The sequence below is a fragment of the Protopterus annectens genome, chromosome 7.part0, assembly GCF_019279795.1.
Source record: "Protopterus annectens isolate FY-2018-M chromosome 7.part0, PAN1.0, whole genome shotgun sequence".
In the NCBI taxonomy this organism is placed as follows: Eukaryota; Metazoa; Chordata; order Ceratodontiformes; family Protopteridae; genus Protopterus; species Protopterus annectens.
The window spans coordinates 1,546,942,383-1,546,960,084 of record NC_056739.1 but is presented as its reverse complement, the minus strand read 5'-3'; the positions used below and the strand labels follow the sequence as shown (position 1 = coordinate 1,546,960,084).

Genomic DNA, 17,702 nt, shown 5'->3' with positions numbered 1-17,702 from the left:
CAGTTGAGGATAAGTCTTCACTGGAAGTCTTCTCATTGGTTTGTTTCCCAAGCATGAAGTTAGAAATTAGCAGTGTGGTAGTGTTCTTAGAAATAATTAACCATTTTGTTTTGTCCATTCTTTGAGCAATCTGAGTAATCAATCTTCCTTTCTTTTTTTAGATTATTGGTGAAATTTCCAAAAAAGTTGCACAGATACAAAATGGTAAATGCACAGATATCACATTTTTTTCCAAGATAAAAGTCTAAAAGCTATGATTCATTATCTAATCTGGTTGTTTTTATTTGCATTTTAAGCTGGGTTGGGTGAATTTCGGATAAGGGACTTGAATGATGAGATCAACAAGCTTCTTCGGGAAAAAGGACACTGGGAAGTCCGTATCAAGGAACTTGGTGGACCAGACTATACTGTAAGTAAATTGAAAAAACTTTGTTCATTTTGGAAATGCACATCTTGTTCATATTTTACTGGAAATTTCTGAAAACTCATATATGTGTGTGCGTGCATGTAGATATATATATATATATATATACATACATATATATATATATATATATATATATATATATATATGTATATATATGCACACACACACATATATATATATATATATATATATATATATGTATGTGTATACATGTATATAGATATAAAATTAATTGGCTTACTATCGTTTGATTGAACAATACTTGGTCAAAGAAGAAATGTTTGAAAGAGTTTGACTGAAGACTAATTGACTGGAAGTCCAACTGACTTAAAACTCATTTCACTGAATCACAAGTCATAAAAAACACTATTTTATGTTTTATTTTATTGTGTTTAATATCTTCAGTGATTTGTGATTCAGTGAAGTAGGTTTTCAGTCAGTTGCTTTTCAGTTAGATGGGTTTTCAGGCAATTAGTTTTCAGTCAAATTCTTTCAAACATTTCATTTTCAATCAAGTACTGTTCAATCAAATGATAGTAAACTAAAAAAAATACTTACATTAACAAACCCAAGTTTCATTTGTCAAAACATCGCCCATTAAATGTTGAAAAAGTGTAAACTGACTTGCTACCATGTGTGCATTGAGGAAGAACCTCTGTGCATGCAACTGACCTCAGCAAAAAAACAAAACTACATTGTTTTTTGCAGGGAGGCAAGATCCCCCCCCCCCCCCCCAATTATATGTACCTACTTCGAGGTCACGCAATCCCTAGGAAAAATTTATATTTCCATACCTGCGGATTGTCCATTTCGCACACCTGCCATTCACCGAGTGTTTTGACCAAATGCCCAAGTCACATATATAGGTTTGCCAGAATGTGTTAATTAACATGCCTACAGAAGTACTTCATTATGAAACATAACATTTGCCTTTGGGATCTCCTTTGAGGTGTTCCAATGCTGAACTCGTCTTCAACTCATCCTTTTGAGTTTGTCATTTTTTGGAAACTTCCATGCTCATCTCACCACATTTTGTAGACAGGTGCTGCTGCCTGGAGAATGAATGGGCTAGGACCTGTGGGGAAGGAGTGCAGACAGCTGAGGGATATGAGGGAGAATCCTATTAAAAGTTAGATATGTGCCCAGTCAAAACGTGGTCTGATTATTTGTCTGGGTTGTCAGTGGCAGAGAGAATGACTAAGTTTGTGTGTGTGTGTGTGTGTGTGTGTGTGTGTGTGTGTGTGTGTGTGTGTGTGTGTGTGTGTGTGTGTACCCTTACATGCACATACGTGTAAACAAGCTAAAGTATATCACTTTGGTTATAATTTATCACAGTCTGATACCCAGCTGTACCCAGTCAGAAAGTGAATGTAGAAAGGCACTCTTGTCTGTAAAAGTGACCGCTTGTTTCATTCACTTGACCATAAGCTTATCAGGAGTAATGTGTGGTGGGATTGGTGGAATATGTGGGGAAAAAAATCTCCCCAGTTTTCATTTATGCTTAGTTTGACTTCACAATCAAAATATGTGCATTCTGAAGGGACATATCCTGTTTGAAAGTAGTATTTGTATTATATTATGAGGAAAATGAAGGCATAGGCCATGTTGTTTTTCAGTATTTTACTTATTATTTATTGTTACAAGTTTTAAGTATTCCTATTACAAATGTGTTTAGCTTCACCTCACAGCAAACCCACATTTTTTTCTTGTCATGGGGTAAGTAGTAGATAAACTTGTAAATACGTCCTGTTATTAGGAGAACTAAATCACTATTTATTTATCTCTGAAAATAAAGTTTTGTTTAAGTTATGTGAAATATTTTGACACAAGGAAAAAACTTATTAGGAATAGTGAAATTGCACTCAGCAATGCAGAATGGTGCTGTTCCATTATGTGTCTTCCTAAAAAAAATAATGAGAAAAGTCACATCGATCTTAAGATATAACCTTGCATTGATTGGTAATCCCATTAGGTTTACATGGCTATTAAAATGTAACTGTCTGCTGTGTAAGGGAGGTGAGGAATACAGTACACATCCAGAATATGTCTGTGCTGAGTAGCCATTGCATCAGAAGACAGAATCACATGCCTTCCTCTAGACTGGGGAACTTTCTATAGCTAGAAAGATGCCACAACCTAAACTCTCCTGTGCTTGGTAGTAGCTTTGTGGTAGAATCAGTTTCAACACTGAGGTGTATTTAATTGTTTAAAGGTAGAGTGATGATCTTGGGAATATTTTCTTCTAAATCTCCATATGTAATTTCCTGAAAGTTTAACTTTGAACAGTCATCATGGGATTCTGCCGTAAATGATTGAAATGCAACTTTGTACTGAAGATAACCTCACCAAATTGCCATTTTCAGTACAGGGAGTTTTGTTGTTGGGATTGTTCAGTGGAGGAAAGTTTTTTTTTTCTTACAGAAGCATACAGTATGTTGACTTCTGAAGTAATGGCAACTCATTGTAGATATGCCAGGCATATATATATATATATTTTTTTTTTGTTTTTCTGGCTATACTGCTCAGACAAGCTCCACGTGGGTTTACAGAGTGGTCCTAGCAGCAGGGAACTCAGAAAAGCGACTACCTTCTGGATTTAAGTATCTTTGCTTTTTTTCACTTGAAATAGCTTCTGTAGCTTACCTTGAACTAGCCTGAACTGTTTTTTAACTGATTGCTGCATTATTTTAAAATCTGCACTTAAAGTTACATTTTAGTCGAATTTGATCGAAAGTTTGCTTGTTTGTTTGTTTAATTTAACTGTGGAGGCTGCCCACTAAAGTGTGCTAGCCTGTGTAACTAATTTATCACTGTTTCTGCATTTTCTGTGTGTTTCTACCAAAAAAACAAAAAAATAATCCTTGTTTTCCCGCCTTCCTCGACTAGTTTAGAGCAGTTTACAGGCATTGCTGTATTCTGGGCTGTGGTGTAGTTCCTGTGTTGTCCATTACCTTACTTGGATAGAAGGAAGTTTCTTTGCTCACCAGTGGGAGTGGGGAGCCTTGAGCAGCCTACCTGTCCTTCGGGGAAGTGACCTCAGCACAAGAAGCTGTAGTAATTGGTTGTTTGGGACCATTTCTAGCTCTTTTGTAGTTCACTGTTTAAAATCCGCCTCTGGGCGTTTTGTCTGGCTATACTGCTCAGACAAGCTCCACGTGGGTTTACAGAGTGGTCCTAGCAGCAGGGAACTCAGAAAAGCGACTACCTTCTGGATTTAAGTATCTTTGCTTTTTTTCACTTTAAATAGCTTCTGTAGCTTACCTTGAACTAGCCTGAACTGTTTTTAACTGATTGCTGCATTATTTTAAAATCTGCACTTAAAGTTACATTTTAGTCGAATTTGATCGAAAGTTTGCTTGTTTGTTTGTTTAATTTAACTGTGGAGGCTGCCCACTAAAGTGTGCTAGCCTGTGTAACTAATTTATCACTGTTTCTGCATTTTCTGTGTGTTTCTACCAAAAAAACAAAAAAATAATCCTTGTTTTTCCGCCTTCCTCGACTAGTTTAGAGCAGTTTACAGGCATTGCTGTATTCTGGGCTGTGGTGTAGTTCCTGTGTTGCCCATTACCTTACTTGGATAGAAGGAAGTTTCTTTGCTCACCAGTGGGAGTGGGGAGCCTTGAGCAGCCTACCTGTCCTTGGGGGAAGTGACCTCAGCACAAGAAGCTGTAGTAATTGGTTGTTTGGGACCATTTCTAGCTCTTTTGTAGTTCACTGTTTAAAATCCTGCTTGCACGGCTTTTTGGCGGTCGTCCCGGTTAAACAAGGTTAAACTTTTTCTGGCTCCGCCAAGTCTGCTCTTCAAATTTTCCCTTAAGGAAGCTCTACTCTTAGTATAACCAGACTACTCACTGTATTATAAGCCTAGCACTTGTTCTCAATACTTCTCTACTAAGTAAGCACTCTCGTACTAAGTAAAGCACTACATCTACTTCCCACCCCTGTGAATATGCACTTCCCTTAAAGGTATACCACTCCCTTATACTGTTCTAGCATGTCGAGTGGTAGATTACTGGCGTCGTCTTCAGTTCAGCTGGTCAATCTGGGTATCTTGAGACAATGCTACAATTGTCTCATGTACACAGACAACCCTCTCCTCCTCCCAACAAACACAAATACATGTGAGAGATGCAACTATATAGCCAAACTGGAGGCTGAACTCTCTCAACTCAGGGCTGGCATGACCAGACAGGAGGAGATGGCAACCACACACACAACAATCCCAGTCCCACATAGACCTAACACAACTGCAAACCAAACACATAAAAACACAAAGACATACTCAGAGGCGCTAATAAAAAACTTACCAAAACAACAGAGGCTCCCAAAGCAGACATCCAAAAATCCACCACCTCAAAACAAAACACATGCAACACATACTTCAATAAATCAGTGTGTCGACCAATCGCAGCCCTTAAGGCCAAACACCTTGCCTGATACATTAGTAATAGGTGACTCCATAGTCAGACACACTGATGTCCCACTGACCAGGCTGAACAAGGAGAAGGTGACTGTGAGCTGTCTATCGGGAGCTAGGATCCGCCACATAACACACGCACTCAGGTCACTCCAAAACAAGTACAAATATGACTCCATCATTGTCCATGCTGGTGTGAATGACCTGAGACGTACCTCCCTGGACTACATGAAAAGAGACATAGAGGAGCTCTCCGATTATGTAGCCCAGGCTGGTATGACCCTGACCCTGAGCAGCATCTTGCCCTCACCAAGAATGATACCACAATACAAAGACAAGATGATCAGCTTTAACAATTGGCTCAAGTACTGGTGTCATTCTAAGGGGATCCAATGTCTGTCTGCTTGGGATGATATGTTGGACAAGCCACGCTGCTTCGCAAGGGATGGCTTACACCTGTCACCACTGGGCTTCCGGATATTGGCTAAGGCTCTTGCCACCCCATAGTGCCTTTTTAGGCAAGGCTCAAAGACAAACCCACCTCCTTATTAAACAAAAATGGAAAAACACTAAGGGTAATGCTGCTCAACACCAGAAGTCTAAATCTCAAGATGCAGGCACTTGATGCACTCCTCAGCATGGAGAACATCGGCGTCTGTGCAGTAACTGAAACCTGGTTCAAGGCTCCTGAGAGCACCCCAGCACTACCAGGCTATACCTCGTATCATGCTTTTCGGCCCCAAAACCCGGGCCAAACCACAAAGGGAGGGGGAGTGTCCATATTCATAAAGGACACCCACACCTCCAGGTTAGTAGCAACACATGAAGCATCAGAGACCATACAGATGCAACTAACCATAGGCAAAACTGCTATACAACTGGTAGCATGTTACAGACCACCCTCCCAATCTCAAGAACCCCACTCAGCCTTCCTGAAGACATTGGAGGATATGAATGTATCACAAAATACCATCATACTGGGAGACTTCAACTACCCAAACATAGATTGTGTACATTATTCTAGCCCTAATATCCTAGCCCAAAGGTTCCTGGAATTCATAAATTCAAATGCACTGGAACAACTAGTCACCTCTCCCACTAGGGGAGATAATATACTAGACCTGATCATCACAAACATGGGGACAAAATGCTCCACACCGGAAGTATACCCCTCACTAGTGAGATCTGACCACAAACTAATCACCCTGGATATACATATCCCACCTCCACCCCAGCACAAAAGACCACAGTGAAAAACTTCTCAAAAGCAGACTTCACTCTTCTTAAGACTGAGATGGTATCCTTTAAGCCCACTGTGCCAGTGGATGCCACATCCCACAATGCCGAATCCTTCACAAATGCTTTCTATGAACATCTCCAAGAATGCATGGATCATGCAATCCCAAACAAATCCAAGTCCCTCTCCACCAAATGTAAGCGTCCTGTCTGGTGGACCTCAGCCATAAACAAATTGTATAACAAAGAAGGAAGCTACTGCACGTCAGAGCGAAATCCCATGAAGGGAAGACATCTCTGATCAACATTAGCAGAAAACTACGTTCTCTCATAAAAACATCCAAGGTAAACTTTGAGAGAAAAATCGCTAAGGACACTAAAGATAACCACAAAGCCTTCTTCAGCTATGTTAGAAACCTGGGGAAACCCTCAGATATGCTCAGAGTTGGTTCACAACAACAAAAATACACTGAACCCACAGATATTGCCAACATTCTGGCTGACAGGTTCAGTGCAAATTTCTCCCTCCTTCACCCTCAAAAGAAGAAATACTTATCCCAGCTGAATGTAATCTCCTGTCATCTCAGATGTCCAAGTGAGAACTGCCCTAAACAAAGCAAAAACACAGCATCAATGGGACCTGACGGAATCCCGGGGTGCGTGTTACGTGAACTCCAAGAGGAGCTAAACCCACACATAAAAATGCTATTTAACCTTAGCCTTACTTCGGGATATGTTCCTGAACACTGGCGTACAGCAACAGTGGTCCCACTCCACAAGGCGGCTGCCTCTACAGACCCTGGAAACTACCGCCCCATAAGCTTAACTAGCCTGGTCTGCAAAGCTATGGAAAGAATCATTATGGAACTCATAAACAGAGACATAGGGGACCTACAGACACTTGACCCCACCCAGTTTGGCTTTGTAAAGGGCAGATCCTGCCTTTTAAACCTGATTGACTTTTTCGAAACAGTCACTAGAGCCATTGATGAGGGCAAAGCAGTCCATACAGCATACCTGGACTTGGCTAAGGCCTTCGACACAATACCCCACTCAGGCATCATAGATAAGCTAAACAGCTTAAAAGTAAACCCTTATGTCACTAGATGGGTTGCAAACTGGCTAAAGGACAGAACCCATAAAGTTAAAATCGCTGGAGCAGTGTCAGACTCAAAGCCAGTCACAAGTGGTGTCCCTCAGGGATCTGTCCTGGGACCCCTCTTGTTCGGCATTTATTTCTCAGATGTTAAAGCAAACATGGGAGGGCTGTGGCTAACAAAGTTCACAGATGACTGCAAACTAGGCGCCATAGTCGATACACCAGCAGACACACACATCCTACAAAAAGGCCTCACTGAAACGGACAACTGGTGCCGTAGTCACGGCCTTAAACTAAATGCCAAAAATGTATAGTCATCCCTTTGGAAAAACAAAGTACCCACAAATTATCACATAGACAGCAACCCACTGAGTACAGAAAAAGTAATCAGAGACCTAGGGACCCAAGTAGACAGCGACCTCTCATTTGACACCCACGTTGCCAAAGTGGTTAGAAAAACATTCTACCTTGCACACCTCATCATGAAGGGATTCACATCCAGATCCAAGGATGTCATTGTACTCCTATATTCCTCCCTCATCAGACCCATGATTGAGTACAATGCCCCATTTGGTATGTACCTCACCCGGCATTTGCAACAGCTGGAGAGACCACAAAAGTACCTCACCAAAAGGATCAAGGGTCTCCAACATATGTCTTATTCTGCCAGACTAAAGAAACTTCAGCTCTATTCAGTAGCATACCGCCTGCTCAGAGGTGATCTCTGCCTGACGTACAAGGCCATGTCCAATCAGGATCTGATGGACATGCTCCACCTCAAAAACTCCAAATCCATCAGGACCATGAGAGCTAAAGACTTAAACCTCGGCACAAGTATGAATAGGACATGCTGGAGGGATAGATTCATAAACCAGAGGCTTCCCATGCTTTGGAACAGGATCTCATTTTGTATTAGGCAGAGCCCCTCACTGACTCTCTTCAAGAGAAATCTTGATGAGTGGATGGAAGATCGTAAGTTTACCCCAGGGGTCACATCTGTGTCACTGCTAGACAGGGGCACAGTAAACTAATTCTATTATATAAGGGGACCTTCATTGTGTCACTACTAGACAGAGGCACAGTATTCTAGATTTATTCTGTACATTTTTGTACCATTTCATGGGGTGGCAAAAGCCACATCACTATGGCTAGGCTTACAAATGCCCCAGGGCAGATAGCCTAGTACTATACTATGAAACTATATCCCTGTGTTTCCCACCTTGAACAGAAGTCACAAAACCACCCTAATGTTCTAGACTGTTACTATCAAATGCTTGTAAAACCCTGCATTTTGCAACTAGCAAGTCATGCCCCAGTCTCTTTTAAATAAATATGAGGTATTTAACCTGGGTAACAATATGCAATGTTATTATATCAGCTCTAAAAAGAATATTTTGTATAAAATTATATTTTTAATCTCTTAAATGTGGCATAAAAGTAAAATTAAAATTACTGTCATTAAAATTTGTGCTACATTTGCTACTTTACCTTTGAAGATAGGAGCACAATCTAAAGATGTTTATAGTATTTTTTACTTGTATCATTTTGAAAATTTAACAAGAATAAGTCAAACCAATTTGGAGAGGTAGCTCTATATTGAGGGAGCAAAACTATCCAAATCAACAGTTTAAGGACTGCTTTATTGAAAATGGTCAAAGGTAAAAAAAAAAAAAGTTTTAAAATTAAAAAGTGTATTTTGTAATTTGTTTTAATTATATTCCCCACACTGTTCTGGCATTTGTCGAGCTAAGCATAAGGTAACCCTTTGGGATTTGAGTCTAGACATATTCATGTTGTTCTGCTTATGTTGCCGATCGTGCACATAGCAGTCAAGAGCACAATAACCCCAAGTGTTCCCTTCTTTCTACTGGGTTTATACCAGGCACAGCAGTTATTTTAATTTTGCAAGTGCTGCTTTTGTGAATTTGAAAACTTCATTCCAGAAGTAAGACCTGTATTACTTATTTGTGGTTCCAAGCACCAGATTATGCAGCTTGCAAAACATGACCTTAATGTTAGCTACAAAATATGAACCAGTAGTAAAGGTACCATAAAAACTAATATGTTATCAATTCTTTATGTACTTAATTTCTTTTCTCCTAGCTGCCATGTTCTGAATTTGCAGTTCTGTTTCTGAGCTGTATTTAGAATGAAGAAGTGTTTTGTCACATACACAATTGATGTTTTTCTTGTTTCACTGAAGCAGTCCTGACAGTTTGGCTTTCACGGCAAGAAATCCCTGAGACGTCCCATCTACCAGAGAAACTTATTTTGCCTCCCAGACTGGTGGATGCTTTAACTGATGTCAGTATGCTCAGGTATAAAAGGAGCCAGCTTGCGTCATCACTTCAGTCTTTTCTTGCCGCCAGAGGCCGAAGCAGATTTCAAATTCTTTGTTCGGTCTGCTCCAGAGAGATGTTGTCATTGGAAAGATAAGTACCTCATTGGGGAACCCCTTTCTTTCTTCTTTGACTCATGTCAGGTAAAGTTAATAATTGGTAAACAAATTCCACACAGAGACTTCCATATGCTTTGTGTCACTTGCTTAGCACCAGAACATGACGTCCCTGACTGTTGATTCTGTGCTAGGTTTAACACTAGAACTATTAGGCGTAGAGCAGAGTTTTTAGCTTGTTTTCTGAGGCAGGAATCTGTGCAGTAGCGTACTATGATCTCTGCCGGTCATTCCAAACTCAATTTACCCAAACGCAAACAAGATAAGAAACAAAAGCCTAGGTCCATGGGCAACACTCATCGCCTGCTAGACTAATAGTGATTGTTGAGGAAGGTGAGGCTCTTTTGCAGCCCCCTTTAAGTTTTGATTCAGTTGCCAAAGCCTCTGTCAAGAACCATTTGGAGTTGGACTTGCCTTTGGTTCCTTTGACTTGTACTGCTCATACCTTCAGCTCATTGGTTGGGTCAGAGACTGCGCAGCAGGCCACGGCTTCTGACGAGTGGCTGCTAACTGGAGAATTTTCACGGCTTAGGCCCATTCCAGTGCAGTTTCAATCTAAAGAGTTGGGTGCTAGGGCATCGGACGCTCCCAAGCCGAAGGCCAAACCCTGACACAATGCCTTTCTTTGGTGTGGGTTTTCACCTAGGCCTACAGGCTCCCAGTTTCAGGGATCCTAATAAGATTTAATCAGATTGGCAGAAGACCTCATTAACATTGTAAGGTCTAGACAGACTTGAAGGGGTATTACCCCAGGACAAAGAGACATAGACACCCCTCTGAACACTTCCCTGATCTACTGCATTCAGAAGAAGAATCTAACTTGGAGAACTCTACATCTGAGAAAGGTCTGGGGTACATCTCATATGAGGAATCATATTCAGAAGAAACTCTCCACTCTGCCTCCCCACCTGAAGACCTTACTTTCAGAGAGACACTTCATGCTATGTGACAACATTTTCAGTAGGAAGCACAAAAATACCCACAGGCCAAAAAAAGAGTCCGGGAACTCTTAGACCTCTCTGAGCACAAACCTCTAGCAATCCACCTATTGGAAGTAGTGGAAGATGTTTTTCAGGATGCCTCCTTAAATCCTGATTCACCCCCTCTTGCACCCAGAAAGCCTGACCAGTTCTACATGGTCCAGGGCACTCATAAGTATCTATTCAAAAACCCAACTGCTGACCCTGAAGTGGTCACCCCAAGCCCTAAGGGGTCTAGGGCCAATACTTCTAGGAACTTTTTATCTACTGACGAAGAAAGTAGGATTCAACTGTCAATTCCATATGATCAAATACCAGCAAACAATTCTGGGCCAACTAAAACAAAAGCTGCCAGGTCTAGAGGATAAAAACCTTTGTAAGGAGCTTTTAGATTTGTACCATTCCAGTTTTCAAGTAGCTAAACGCTCCCTACACTGTGGGTATTATGCCATGGAAGCTTCCTGCAGGGCAGCTGTCACTGCACAGTGATCAGGAGATGCACTTGGCTTAAAGAGCAACCTCCATGTAAAAGCTAATCTCCTGGATCACCCCTTGACAAAGAATGCCTTTTTGGGGCAAAAGCCAATGCAGTCCTGAAAAAGATGGAGTACAAGGCAAAATTCATGCAAATGGTAAAGGACTTTCTGCAAGTGCACCCCCCCCCCCCCAGGAATTGTTGTGGCCAAACATTGGTCCTTTCTTTTCCACCCCAAAGCTAGGAGGAAGGCTTTTCTATCAAAACTGGACCCACATTACTTCAGATCAGTGGGGTCTAAATATTATTGCCAGTGGTTACAAACTCACTTTCAAAGAGCCTTAAAGATTCTCAGGATACCCCGATGTACCCCAAAATTAAAAAAGTCAGGTTCTAGAATAGATTCAAAGTTTGGGTTCCTAGGGAGTAGTGGAACTAGTTCCAGAAGATCAAAAATGGAAAATATTTCACTCGACTCTTTCTAGTACCCAGAAAATAAGGCTCTTGGCTTCCCATTCTAGACATGTCCAACTTAAATCTATTTCTCAGGGTACCAAAATTCAAAATGTTGACCCTGCTAAAACTGCTGCTAGTGTTAGCCCCTCAGGCATTCATGGTTTCATTAGACCTAAAAGACGCCTGTCTGCACATTCCTATATTAAAGTCACACAGAGGCTTTCTTCACTTCATAGCAAGCTCCAGTCACTATCAGTTTTCAGCTCTGCCCTTTGGACTGTCTACTGCTCCAAGGGTTTTCATAAAGTGCTTAGCTCCTGCCATTGCCTTCTACAGGACCAAATGGATCCAGATTTACACATACTTGGATGTTTGCTTAATCCAGGCCTCAGACTTGTCACAGATTCTCAAGGACCTGAAATTTACACAGGACCTCCTAACCTCTCTGGGGTTCACACTAAGCTTAAAGAAGTCCATCAGTGTACCATCCAAATAGATAGTTTCCCTAGGGTCACTCCTGGACTCTTCCCTCCAAAAGGCCTTCGTCCCCTCGGATGTCGTCACCTTTTTGACCAACTACTTCCAGAATTTACAGCACAAACAGTACACAACAGCCAGAGAATTCCTCAGAGCTTTGGGGTACATGGCATCTTGTATCCTCATGGTGTCACTAGCCAAACTACACCTGAGGAAGCTTCAGTGGTATCTACAGAATGTATGGGGCCACAGCACTCAATCCCTGGACACCAAAATGTACCTGATACTTTGCCTTAAGCAAGCACTCACATGCTGGGTACAGGATTGCACCAAGAATCAGGGCTTGCCCTTAAAAATCATTCTTCAGGGCCCAAACCTCACCACAGATTCCTCAGACTGCATGGGAGGCCCATACCTAGCTTCTTCAACCCCATGGGTTATGGGATACCCAGACCAAGAGGAGGCACATAAATTGGAAAGTACTTGTGGCAATACAGAAAGGCTTACTGGCCTTCAAAGAGAAATGGATACCAGGGGTTCTGGTAGTACAGACAGACAACACCACAGTCATGTGGTACATAAAAAGGCAAGGAAGCATGCACTCCTACACGCTGTGCCGTCTAGCCATGCAAGTCTGGGAGACAGCACACTCTCTGGGACTTCACCTCCTAGCACAGTATCTGCCAGGGGAGCAAAACATCCTTGCAGATCACTTTAGCAGGAACTTGACAGACACCCACTAGTGGCACCTACACCGGGATATCTTTCTCAACATAACTCAAAAATGGGGAACCCCACAGGTGGACCTTTTTGCCAGCAAGGACAATGCTTAACTGGAAAATGTCTGTACCAGGACAAGACAGGCATCAGCTTGGAGACTGGATGCCTTCTCCTTCCCATAGACTCACCTCATCATTTACGCATTTCCACCCCTTTCACTTCTGTCTCGAGTCCTTCTAAAGATAAGAGAAGAGAGCCCAAGGACTGTTCTGATAGTGCCAGACTGGTCCAGACAACACTTTTTTCCACTCCTTCTCCAGCTCACCAAACGGAAACCTGGCAGTTACCGCAGAAGGTAGGTCTTCTCGCTTAGTACAAATGGAGAATTGTGCACCCCAATCTGCAGACTCAACCTTTCTGCTTGGATTATCCCTCGGCACCAAACTGCTGCACCAACTTAAGTCATCGGGTGCAAAACATTCTGCAGGAATCCAGAAGGCCCAGCACTAGGAAATCTTACTCAGCCAAATAGAAAAGATTCTCTTTTTGGTGCCAGAAGCACCACCTTGAGCCAAGCTCAGCTAACATTTCGACCATCCTGGAGTACCTAGCCAGTCTAGTGGATAAAGGCCTTTCCTACTCCTCCATAAAAATACACTCCTTAGCCATCTCTGCTCACTTTCCTGTTCTTACTCCTATCTCCTCACACCCCCTCCTGAAACAATTACTTAGGGGTTTCATTCACATTAGGCCCTTCAGGAGGAAACACACCCCTCCATGGGACCTCAACTATGTCTATTACTTCGGCTAGAAGGGTCTCAGAGTTACAGGCCCTAATGGCAGTAGAGCCTTTCAGTGTCTTCCATAAAGACAGGGTCTCCCTCGGGATTAATTCCTACTTTATGCCTAAGGTGGTAACCAGTGTGTCTTCGAATCAAGCCATCCATCTGCCTAGCTTCTTTCTCAATCCTCAGAACAGGAGAGAAAGAATACTGCACTCCTTGGATGTGTACAGAATGTTGCGCTTCTACCTAGACAGAACAAAATCCTTAAGAAAATCAGATCAGCTGTTCATAACCTTTGCCCTTGGATCTGAATGAAAACCAGCTTCTAAACAGACTATTTCCAAATGTATTTCTCACTGTATTTCTTTCTGCTACAGCCATCATGGAAAGAAACCCCCAGATTTGGTTAGACCTCAACCTACCAGGGCTACAGCTACTTCTACAGCTTTCCTTAGGGGGTCCCCCACCAAAGACATTCTGGAAGCAGCCACTTGGTCTTCTGTGCATACCATCACAACACACTACCACCTGCCAGCTTTCTCAAAATCCAGAGCAGGATTCTCTTCTCCTTGATCTCCATCCACACTCATTTAAGCTTTGGGATTCTTCCCAACTGTCAGGACTGCAACAGTGAAACACGAAGGACATAGTGCAGTTGTGTACACTTACCATAAATGTGGATGTTCGAGTGTATTCACTGTTGCAGTCTTCTTTCCCTCTCTCCTACCCCTTCGGCTACCAGGCAGGCTTAGAATCTCCACATATAATGACCTTGGGCACTTTACTAGGCTACCCTGGGTTAGGTACCCCCTTTCTTTGTTCTTCTATGCTTGACTCTGGGCTCCTCCTCTGTGGGGCGAAGAAAATACTGAAGTGATGACACAGGCTGACTCCCTTTATACCTCAGCGTGTTGACATCAGTTAAGGAGTCTGCCAGCCTGGAAGGCGAAATACGTTTCTCTGGTAGTTGGGCTGGCTGAGGGCTTTCACGACAGGAAATGGACTGCAACAGTGAATATACTTGAACGTCTACATTTATGGTAAGTGTATACAACTGTACTTTTTTTCGTTTTATTTAACACGTTAAGGGATGTACTAAAATTCTATACTGTTGGCTGCTTTCAGAAAATTGGTCCCAAGATGTTGGATCATGAGGGAAAGGAGGTGCCTGGAAACAAAGGCTACAAATATTTTGGTGCTGCTAGAGATTTGCCTGGTGTGCGAGAGCTATTTGAGAAAGAGCGTAAGTTGATGTAATTAGCTCAAGGTTAAAAAAAGTGTTATTTTTGTAAAAATTTGCATTGTACATTTTCTGGTCTTGACATTCTTGTCATAGTCTGCTAGCTTGGTTGATGCAACCCAAAGTATTTTTGTTCAGATTTACATTGTACTAAAACAGAAATAACCATTTTCTTCTGTTGTTACATATAACAATGTACTAAATTATAAGTTGTAAAGGACTGAAGTCCACATATTGTGTTTAAGTAACAAGGATTTCTTCTCATTTGAGAAGTTATTCTCAGACTGTGCTAGTTTATTTTTGTGGTACTTGCATGTCCTCTGCTTTACAAAAATATTATATTTTAAGATGTTCATCATGGTTCACTGTTGCAGTCATTACACTTGGGTTATCCTGCTGGCAGGCGACCCGTAGTTCGCCCGAGTTCCAAAGTCTTGGTCCAGCGTCGGTTGCTGTCGCCTCTTCCCTGACATCAGTGCGCCAGGGGTATAAAAGCAACCAACGCCATTTTCTTCAGTCTTTCTTGCCGTGCGGTGCCCGAAGCAAAAGCAGTTCGCAAGTGCTGGTCGGCCGACTCTTGAGATTTTCAAAATTGAATTTCAGAACCGAAGTTTTCAGTAAAGCTAAGTACCCCGTTGGGAAACTTTTTCTTGCTCCAGACCGATGTCAGTAAAAGTTAATAATTGTATTTCTTGTGGGAAGCAAATACCTCATAAGGACTTTCACTCTTACTGTATTCCTTGCCTAGGCCCTGACCACGACATTGCTAGTTGTCGGTTTTGTACTAGATTCAATAAACGCACTATTAAACGTCAGTTTGATTTTGCCTTACATTATTTTGGATGAAGATTTAATTATATAATGCCATCGGAACAACCGACGACCGGAATGTATAAAAAACGCAAAGACAAAGAAAAAGACAGGCATCTGAGGTCCAAAACTGACGACGAAGCCTCTTCTAGGCCAGTCGCTGGTTCTCAGTGAGTTGCTTTCGCAGCCCCTGACACCTGCTACCTCAGAACCACAGGCCATAACCGACAGCCACGTGGAGACACCGAGGCCTGTGGAAACTCAAGGTATTGGGCCTACGGAAACTATACCCTCGGATGGGTCCGGAGCCACTGAGCAGGCATTGGCTTCTGAGGATGTTTTCAGACCTTCACAGCTTACAATTAAGGCTTCTACAGCAGCAAAGGCAAAGTCAAAAACACCATTAAAGACAAGGAAACAAGGGCAGCATTCTCCAGAACAGTCATCCATGCCAAAGAAACAGATGCTTAAAATGGCCGAAGACCTTATTACTTTAATCAGGGGCTCCCATCCCCCTCCTGACAAAAGGCCTAGGCAAGACACAGATTATGATTCCTCTGATCAGGTTTCCATTTCCTCTGACTCTTCTGATGAGGGCTATTCTCTCCCTCCCTGTGAGGACTCTGATGCTGAAGAGTCCATTCCTTCAGCCTCACCGCCTGAGGATTATTCTTTTGGGGAAACCGTGCACACCATGAGGGAGCCAGGATTACTCAGAATCCAAGAAAAGGCTCAGAGATTTCCTTTTATTACCTCAGCACAGGCCCCTGGCTATCCCCCCTGTGCTTGATATTGTAGATGATGTTTTTCCTGAATCCACTCTGTCTCCTGACTCTTTACCACCTGCACCAGTAAAGCCAGACAGGTACTACAGGGTCCCTGACTCTCATAAATTTCTTTACAAAAACCCCGCTGCAGATCCAGAAACAATTTCTCAGGGTCCTAAAGGGGTTAAGGCTTCCACTGCCAAAAATCATGTCCCCTCAGATAGGGATTCCAGAGCTCTGGACAGATGGGGGAAAAAAGTTTACACTTCTGCTACTTTAGCTGTAAGAGCTTTAAACTGTCAGTTTCACATGCTTAAATGTCAGCAGTACCTCATGTCATTGTTAAAGCAGAAAATGGTTACAAATATAGAATGTCCTGACAGTAAAGAAATGCAGGATTTATTGCATGCAGTTGAACAAGTGGGAAAGCATACTCTGCAATGTGGTTTTGATTCATTAGAGGCTTCTTGTAGAGCCGCAGTTACAGGCTCTGTTATTCGAAGACATGCTTGGTTGAAAGAACAAAGTTTACCTGACCATGTTAAAGTAAAATTATTGGATGCTCCATTACAGCATGATACTTTGTTTGGTGTTAAGGCTGAAGAGGTGTTAAAGAAAATGGAGGATAAAACAAAGTCAATGCAAATGGTGAAAGATTTCTTGCAGGTTCAACCACCTAAATTTAGCAGAAACTGGCCTTCAAAAAATTGGTCCTTTTTAGTGTCAGACAGGCCACAAAGAGGCAGATACAGACGCCCAAGAGGCAGATCTCTGCCCCAAGGCTCCTACAGACCTAAACAATGGGGTGCTTCAGCCCCCAAAAGAGGAGAAGACAAATCACAACCTTATAGGAAACAGTCACAATGACTTCCCTCTGCAAATGCCAAGCTCTTACCAGTTGACAGGATCCCTAGGGGGCAAGCTAGCACTTTTCTTAAAAAATTGGTTCATGATCACCCAAGACCAATGGGTGCTGAATATTGTTTCTCAGGGGTACAGATTCCACTTCCACACGCTTCCAAAACCAAAAGGTATGCCAAACCTGCCACAAAACCAATGGGCAGAGGCACAAAAACAGATTGCAGCTCTCATGGATATGGTAGCTATTCAAAAAGTTCCACAAGAAGAACAGGGGTAAGGATTTTACAAAAGACTTTTCTTAGTACCCAGAAAAGACAAAGCCTGGAGACGAATACTGGACCTGTCAATCCTAAATACTTTCCTGGATGTTCCAAAATTCAAAATGTTAACACTACAACAACTTATGCCCATGCTGGTCAAGGAGGCTTGGCTAGTAACTTTGGACCTCAAGCACGCCCCAATCAGACAATCGTGCAGAAGATGCCTCGGATTTATAG

General features: G+C 42.3%; 1 protein-coding gene across 1 annotated transcript in view; it reads left to right on the top strand.

The window, feature by feature from the left end:
- The window catches only part of ISY1 (ISY1 splicing factor homolog), an 816,689-nt gene that overhangs the window by 219,418 nt on the left and 579,569 nt on the right, over positions 1–17,702 (top strand). The window contains exons 5-7 of the mRNA XM_044078094.1: positions 162–204; positions 297–409; positions 14,653–14,770. Of these exons, the coding sequence (XP_043934029.1) occupies positions 162–204; positions 297–409; positions 14,653–14,770 (274 nt within the window). The remainder of the gene's footprint in view (positions 1–161; positions 205–296; positions 410–14,652; positions 14,771–17,702) is intronic.